This window comes from Enoplosus armatus, chromosome 8 (assembly GCF_043641665.1).
Source record: "Enoplosus armatus isolate fEnoArm2 chromosome 8, fEnoArm2.hap1, whole genome shotgun sequence".
In the NCBI taxonomy this organism is placed as follows: Eukaryota; Metazoa; Chordata; class Actinopteri; order Centrarchiformes; family Enoplosidae; genus Enoplosus; species Enoplosus armatus.
Genome location: NC_092187.1, coordinates 25,017,460 through 25,026,009, shown reverse-complemented (window position 1 = coordinate 25,026,009; position 8,550 = coordinate 25,017,460). Strand labels below are relative to the sequence as shown.

The window sequence follows — 8,550 nt, the reverse complement described above, 5'->3', positions numbered from 1 at the left end:
TTCCTCTCCGGCTTAACGTTGGGGCTGTACATGTCCGTGTTGAGGAGGATGATGGCGAAGGCCAGGATGAAGATGGTGTCTGGATTCTGGAACTGGCGGATCAGCACCGGGTTACAAACACAGTACCGCTGACTGAAGAGAGAGAGAAGACACGAAGATAAGAACACCAACTCCACTGTGTCCTCTCTGGGATTCAAACCTGCGATGCAGTTCAGTACCTGAAGGCCTCCACCAGTCGCTCCACCCGCTGAGCTTCACCCTGAACTTTAATCTGAGCCTGGAACTTCCTCAGAGCGTCGTCGAGATCCATCCCTGAGAAATCCATCTCATCCAGAACACAGCTACAGACAGAGACGGAGAGACAGACGCTAGCTCAGCACTGAACATAAATCTGTCCCAGGTTTAAACATCTACAGTGTCGAGTCACGACAATGTCTTGAACTCACTCGAGGACGTCCTTGTTGAACTGCTGCCGGCTGCCCAGGAACTCTCCGATCATCTGCCTGCTGAGCCCTTTCCTCTCCAGAATGAACCTGGCGATGCCCACCGGTGTGTCGGACACAAAGCCCCTCTCGATCAGGTACTGGATCCCCTTCTCCGGCTTCCTGTAGCCGAGACAAGAATTTGATGTTCAATTTCTTTGCTTGTTTTATTCATTTCATGGGATTTCGGCTCTGCTCTCGTGTTGTTAGAGCGTCCCATTCCAAAGTTTTGAGATGTTTCATAGCCGGCTTGTAAGCTGTGTTTCTTTTATCTCACCTGCACAAAAGTCTGATAGCATCTGTGGAGTTTCTGGGTTTTGGTCGTCTTTGTATTTATAATAGACTGTTACAGTGATATAGTGAAACGAAACGTAATCACTGCATCAAAATATGTTTTGCAGGAAGGAAAGTGGTCTAACCTTTCAAGGCAAATAATATCTTTCATAATCTTTTCCTTGATTTTGATAAAATTCTGAGACTGCAAGCAGAATTAGAATCATGATGGACGTACAGTCGCGTGGAGGATGATTCCCATATTGTTCCAAAATGAATGGGTGCCTAAAAAATGCACCCAGAAGGCTTCGGTACACTTTAGACAACAGTCTGCAGTCATGTCCAGTTAGAGTTGACGGAAACATAAACGTAACACATTCAGGACGTAAAACGCTCCAGTTTGTGTTTTATTAAGTTAAACTTAGAACTATTTATTCATATCCTGCACTGTAAGTTTTAGTCTCCTGTTTTATTCTGTTTTAGCTTATTTTTCTTTTTATATTGCCTTGAGTTTCTTTGGTATCTCGTCTTAATGCCTTTGTGTCTAATGTAAATCACTCGCCTTGAGAAACACTTGTCCTTCATACACAAACTTAAAATGTGGTTTACTATAATCCATCACATTTATTACTTTTATTAATTATAGCTGTATAAGACTATAGACACTAATGCCGACATCAGACTACTTTTTACCTTTTTATCAAAGATTAGATGATCATAGAATCAGATTCTGGCCGTGACGGTCTACATGTTGGACCTCGACCAATCACAACTTAATGTCTTCACAACTTAACATACAGGTGATTGTTGAGGTTTGACATGTTTCTGTTTGTAATGTGGGTTTTATGAATGAAAGTGAAGCTGGAGGTATTCGTGGTGAAGGTGAGGAAGGTGAGCAGTATGTGTGGGTGATGGTTTCAGGTTAACTGTTTTCTGTTCTCCATGTTTACAGTTGAAGAGCGCTCTGAGCTCCTATTGGTCAACGTCACCAAACAGCCATGAAAGTTCTCGGAGACAGAAGACGTTGTGAAGCGTCCCAGACGCTGCTCAGGTTGTCTTCCACTACAACACACTACTAGCTCTCTGAAACGAATGCTTCAGGTGGACCCATAGACACACACTTACTTGTTGAACAAGTTGAGTCCGATGCGGTATTGCCGCCGCTGCACCACGTCGTTGTTGAAGGCGGGTGAGTCCCAGCTGTGGCGGCTCTCTCTCTGATAGGTCTGTTTCCCCAGCGAGGCTCCTCCGATTGGCTCCCGCAGGCTGTCGCGTGACGAGGAGCCGGAGCTGCAGTTGTTGACTGTTGTGTCGTCATTGGAGTTGGTGGTGGTGGAGTTGACGCTCTCGTTGTCTCCGTCCGAGCAGAGCAGATGGTGGTGGTGGAGATGGGGGTGGTGGGCGTGGTGCTGCTGCTGTGCCTCCATGTTTTGGAGCGCAGAGGAGGAGGAGGAGGACAGCGGTGAGGGCGTGAGGGGCGGCGGCAGCGGTGAGAGAGGTGTGAGTGGTGGTACAGGGGAGGGCAGCGGGGAAGAGGGGGGTTCTGGGTAAGCGTGGGGCAGGTGGTGGTGTTGGTGGTGCAGGTGGTGGTAGTGGTGTTGGGCGAAGTGGTGGGCGTGCTGGATGTAAGGGCTGCCCCCGTGCACGTGGTGCATGTGCATGATGTGCGGCTGGCTGTACTGCGGGTGGTGGTGGAGGATGGTGGGCAGGTGGGGGATGGGCGACGGGTGTGGGTGAGGGTGGGAGTGTGAGTGGGGGTGTTGGAGCGGGTGAGGGAGCGGGTGTGGCGGCAGGGTCCGGGCTGAAGGCATTGGTAAAGGGACGTTGGCGGGACTGCGAGTCTGTCCCTGCGCCGTGGCAACCGAGCGGCCGTTTGGTTTGTGTTTGATCGTTCCCTGTGGAGAGTCGGCTTCACTGCTTCCTCCCCCTCCTCCTCCTCCTCGCTCATCCTCTCCACTCTCTCCTTCCCCTCCCCCCCTCCTCTCTCTCTCTCCTCCTCGCTCGACTCCTGACGGCTCCTGTTCATACACCAGGCGTCCGATGGAGCCTCGCTCTGACCTGAAGATTAGAACAGGACAGTTGATGTTACAGAATAATTACAGACAGGGTGAAAATAAAACACATAACTAACTAAATATATTCTACTTTTAAAATAATAATACGTTTAAAACAAATGTTAATGCCAGGGAACATCATCCTGACGTCCGACTGATTCCCACATCTTAAAATAAAACCACTTGAATGCTTCAGATCTCACAAGAACTCCTTCAGTGGAAACAGGATGTAGCCGTGCAGTTAGCTTTAGGCTCTGTCACACCAGCATTCAAACATTTAAAGGCCCAAACTGCGTCATAAACTGCGTCAACCTAATATTAGCAAACTGACAGTTAGCAAGCTAGCTAGCTCTGAGGGGAGCGTATCCACGTTCAGCATATATATAAATAATGTGTATGACGCATTAAGGAGGCCTTTCAAAGGGTGTTTGTGTTCTCAGCGACGTCAAATGTTCAGTATATGTTTCCCTGCGTCGATATGATGAAATCATCTTCTACAGCTTATAGCTTGCTGATGTTATACTCCTTAAAACCTGCTCAGACATTGATATCAGTGGATCAACAGATTCTTTACCATTCAAACTGCATTTGAAACGCAGTTCTTTTGTAATTTGAACTGTGATAGCCCTTAATAATAAAGTTACAGTAGTCGCTACGTCAGCAAGCCTCCAGCACCAGATGTTTGCGAGAGCGCACAGACTGGTTTTGCTGGGCCACTCTCCGGTCAGACTGGAGCTTATGGCTGAGCTTCCTGCATGAAAAGAAATCTGCTCGACGAAAGTGTACTAAAAGGCTTCAACGCACCGATGCTACTTGAATAAGACGTGGCTTGACTTCCTCCAGCAGTGATCGGCTGTTTAGAGGGACATGTAGACTAGAGGAGTATTAGCATAATACTGGAATCCTGAGTAATATTTCTGAGTTGGCTCGTTGAGGGAAGATAGCTGTGAAATAAGACCTGACTGTGGAGAATGATATCAATGGCCGCCTGCAAGGAAGGAAATCATCTAGAAATTGATGGAAGCTTAGGAAAATGCAGTGGTGGAAAGTAACTAAATACATTACTCAAGTACACTTTTGGGGTACTTGTACTTAACTTGAGTATTTCTAATTTATGCTACTTTATACATCTACTTCACTACATTTCAGATAGGATTATTGTACTTTTAACGTACTACATTCATCGAACAGTTATTGTTATTTTGAGTTTACAAACAAAACATATGACCAGATACACATTTGAAATATGATTATTATTATTATTATTATTAATATTATGACTGAAGGCCCTTCGCACCCACACAGGTGTTGTGCAAAGCTACGTATGCTGGTCTTTACACAAGGTCATCATGTACGATAAAGTTGTAATTGTCCCACACAAAACAACAACATGACAATACAGTAACAACAATAGAGCCCCTGAAGTCAAGAAAAAGTATTGTTTCATATCTTGAAATCTCTGCGCTCCATAAATTAACACTCAGAAAGGGGCCATTTTGCATAATGAGTAACATTTTGCTGGTGATACTTTAAACTCTACTCTTGTATTTCTACTTTGCTGTGCTGACCTGTCACTCATGTCCACTGAGCTGTCGCTGGGTGGTTCGATAGTCAGGACAGGGAGGTGTCCTCCTCCTCCTCCTCCTCCTCCTCCTCCTCCTCCTGCAGCCCTTCCTCTGTACTCCCCTCGACACTCTGTGCAGGGGGTGCTGCTCCTCCGGCTGGCGCTGCTGCCTCCCTCTGTCTCTCTGCTGTCCTCCCTACCCCCTGCACCTCCTCCTCCCCCTCCTCCCCAGTACTCTGTGTCGGAGCTGGAGGCGGGGCGGGACAGCGGCGAGGACGGCGGGCGGGAGAGCGGCGATGAGGGGAGGCAGCCCTCGTCCATGTAGAGGGTGACATCGCTGAAGGAGGTGGCGGTGCTGTCCTCGTGCATGGCGGCACCTCCTCCCACGCCCACTCTCCCTCCCACCCGGCCCGCCAAGCGTCGGGAGGACGGGTTGGCGGTGCGCCACGCACACTCTCTGTAGTCTTCATCCTCATCTTCCTCCTCCTCCTCCTCCTCCTCTTCTTCTTCTTCTTCTTCATCTCCCTCCTCCTCATCCTCCTCGTCATCCTCCTCTCCCTCTCCTCCTGCGTCCTGTGAGTCCTCACGGCCAGACTGGCAGGTGAGGGAGTCGTCCATGGAGTCGGCCAAGGACTTAACCTGCAGTCCAACACGGAGGCAAAACGTACACATGCACACGTCTTAACGCATTGACCTGCACTGCAGCGAGGACCAGACTGTCATTCAGGACAGGTTATATTTTATCATTCTTTAGTGAGAAACCTCCCAGTTTTTAAGTTTTAATTTGTTGCTGTTTGCAATGAATGCAGACGTATCACTTCCTCCACGTTTACCTGCTGTCTTCATTATTTCAGTATAACGTCATGTCTGTCTCCACTCTGCTACTCTGAGTTTCTACTTTGCTGTTGTTTTGTCCGCCTCTGACACTTCCTGCACAGATGTTTAACATTAAAAGATTTCATTGGCTCAAATGATAATGATAATCCCTCCCCCCTCCCACTGGGCTTTTAAGACACACACTGGTCCTCATGAGGTGTTTCGTTGATGTCGGTGTTGAATGCTGAGACACAAACGTGAGTTTACCTGCTTGGAGAAGGAGTCGTCCATGTCTCCTGCGTCGTCCGACCCCTGCTGACCTGCTGACCCTTGACCCTGCGGCTGACGCTCATCGAACGAGTACTGGACCGACCCGAGAACAGACAAACATCAACATCTGTGCTTTTTGTTGTGTGTTTACGTGTGCCGTCTGTGCAGCGTGTACATGTGTCTGTACCTGCATCCTCATGTTGGACAGGATGATGCGGCGGGTCATCCTGCTCTCGGAGGCGGAGCTGCGAAGCCTCTCGAAGTTCTTGTTCATGCGGTACTGCCTGAACGCCGTCTGGATCGTTCTCGCTGCCCGTCGGGACACGAACTGGCCCCCGTACTTCCTCTCCAGCATCTCCACCTATCCGGCAGCACCATCACACACAGGCGACCAATCGGGGAGCAGAGGACAGAGAGCCTTTTTATTTTGGAAAATCATGGAACTCAAAACAGAATGTCATAAATAATATTACTTAAAATACTGAATCCTAGAAGCCTGTGAGCTCATACAGATGAGAGCAATAAATATTGCAGTAATACAATATCATATGCAATACATTTAGCATGTTCTTTGTATTTACATGATTTGTTTTGATGATATGGTCATCATATGGTCATCATATGGTCATCATGTTGCCAGCAGGACTAAACACAGCTTCTACCAAATGATCACACACCTTGATTTTGTCTTGAGCTGCATTAATGTAGTCACTAAAATGTGGTTAGTCATTGTTGTTTTTGTCAACAATGGTAATTGATTACCATTGTATATAATATTATATCGGAAAACTGACATGATGATAGATACTTTATTTACCCCCGGGGGTAAATTAGATTACAACCTGCCCATTAGAGGCAGGAGACGCAATGTATGTTAGAAAACCGCTCGCACTTCAAAACAGAAACACATCGCATCATGTTGCGTCACATCATTTGGTGTCTGAAGCAAACACCAGAAACAACGCAGAGACAGAAGGAGTATAAGATTACAGACACCGGGATGCACCGAATCAGATGTGATGGAATTGTGTTGAAGCGCATCGATGCTGGTAAATAGGACAGGCATATCCTGACACGGTGCTGAGAACCAACCCACGACGATGAGTGTGTGAAACAATACGTGTGGGTGTTTTGACGTGCATTGTACGCTGCTGGTGCGTGTTGCTTTGTTTGAAAAGGCTGCCTTCAACTCAGAATGTAACAGAAACGATCACATGAAAACCTCACGTGAACCTCGTGTGTTCAGGGCCAGCGATGTCTGAAGGTGTGGCGCTGTACCTTCTTGTCCTGGAGGTCTGTAGAGAGCTCATAGCTGTCAGATAGAGCTTTGCAGCGTTTGCTCTCCTCCTCCTCTTGCTTGCGGAGCGCCAGGCTGGCCGGCTGGTGTCGGCTGCGCTGAGCCCAGGCAAGGCTCGCCGGGCTGGGGGGAGAGATGGGAGAGCTGCCCTGAAGGAGGAGAGGACAGGAGAGGAGAGAGAGACACACCGGTAATCAGTATTAGTTCAGATATTTGTAATTAGGATTTATTCAGGGGAAGCTGACTGGTGCTGGTATAGATACTGACCTCCATAAATACCTTCAAACCAGACACCAGCTTGGCCCACTGCCTCTCTAACAGGAGGCAGCACAGTCAACCAGATAATGACAGCTGAGGATGTTAAACTATTATTGCTTTGTAATTAGAATTCCTCATATTTTAGCAAAGTAATTATCAGCTGGCTACCAAGGTGAATCACACTGGTAGTGATACTAATTCTTCCTCGTTGTATTTAAACATCTATCTGATCCGGCTGAGTGTGCGTGGGTGTCAGAGTTTCATCACCAGGACGTCTCGGAAATCACAGAAATCCTTCACTTCTAATGAACGATAATAAAACAAAACAAACCGGTGAGGTCCTAAATATTCAACATGGTGGCACTTCCTGTCACATGATTCCACAACTTTAATGGCTGTAGACCTGTTGTGTGTTTGTGGTTTTAGTTTATTGTTGTTGTGTTTTTACGGTCAGTACCTGTGTGTGTGGGTGGGAGGCTCCCAGGGGCCCGCTGGTGGAGGCGGAGCTGTAGGGGTCACAGGGGCTGGAGAGGGGGCTGTTGCTATAGCGATGGAAGGGAGGCGGGTGACCGAAGGACGAATCAGAAAAAGTGAGCGCCTCCGGACACTGAGGGTCGCCCTCCACACTGAGAGAGAGACAGACAGAGAGAGAGAGGGTTACCCAGTATCCAGTATCCTGTACTGGGATGGTTCCATGGGACCATGTTTGTTTCCTGTAATGCTTTTATTGAAATAATCTGACATCTGAAATTAAAAACAATACAATCAAATCTCAGTGGAAAAACAGACACTTTTAGTGGATTAGATTGCAGCTCGTTTGTGGCTGTGAGACGATCTACTGGACCAGTTCCAAAACTTCTAATCTAACTATTAGATTAACAGTTAAATTTGTAAAAAATAGGGCCCACGTTTTCCCTTTCAATAAACCACACTAAACTGGATCAAGCCAGAAATAACCAATAACCAACTGGACCGAACCAAAGTAAACCAAGACTTAAACTGGACCAAATTGCACTAAACCGGAACAATCCAGATTTAACTGAAAGAGACAGACCAACTGCACCAAACCAGTCTAACCTTGAACAAACAGACAAACTGGAACAAATTAGATTAAACTGGACTAAAGCAGACTAATCTGGACCAGAATAAACAGAACCAGAAATACCCCAAAACAGACTCATTTGGACCAAAAAGACCAAACCAAAGTAAACAAGACCAAGCAAGTCTTGAACAAACCAGATTCAAGTGGACCAAACCACAGCAGACAAGCCGAACCACACTAGTCTTGAACACACAGACCAACTGGAACAAACTGGACTGAAAGGGACCAGCTCTGGTTCACACTGGTCAGGTGACACTCAGAGACCTGCGTACACAGAAACACACACACAGCAACCGATAGATGATCGATCAATTCATTGATGAACGGAGGAGACGAGGGAGGAGGAAAGAGGAGGAATCTGTGTGTTAGTGTGTGTGTGTGTGTGTGTGTGTGTGTGTGTGTGTGTGTGTGTGTGTCACCATCAAAGGGGCTCT

The 8,550-nt window shown here is 47.3% G+C and overlaps 1 protein-coding gene across 1 annotated transcript in view; it reads right to left on the bottom strand.

Moving 5' to 3' along the window:
• Nucleotides 1–8,550, bottom strand: part of LOC139288708 (IQ motif and SEC7 domain-containing protein 2-like) — a 109,379-nt gene that overhangs the window by 10,778 nt on the left and 90,051 nt on the right. The window contains exons 2-10 of the mRNA XM_070910096.1: nucleotides 7,472–7,640; nucleotides 6,738–6,905; nucleotides 5,647–5,820; nucleotides 5,457–5,552; nucleotides 4,378–5,012; nucleotides 1,881–2,813; nucleotides 447–605; nucleotides 219–341; nucleotides 1–132 (exon numbers count right to left, since the gene is read on the bottom strand). The exon at nucleotides 1–132 is cut by the window's left edge and continues 35 nt beyond it. Of these exons, the coding sequence (XP_070766197.1) occupies nucleotides 1–132; nucleotides 219–341; nucleotides 447–605; nucleotides 1,881–2,813; nucleotides 4,378–5,012; nucleotides 5,457–5,552; nucleotides 5,647–5,820; nucleotides 6,738–6,905; nucleotides 7,472–7,640 (2,589 nt within the window). The remainder of the gene's footprint in view (nucleotides 133–218; nucleotides 342–446; nucleotides 606–1,880; nucleotides 2,814–4,377; nucleotides 5,013–5,456; nucleotides 5,553–5,646; nucleotides 5,821–6,737; nucleotides 6,906–7,471; nucleotides 7,641–8,550) is intronic.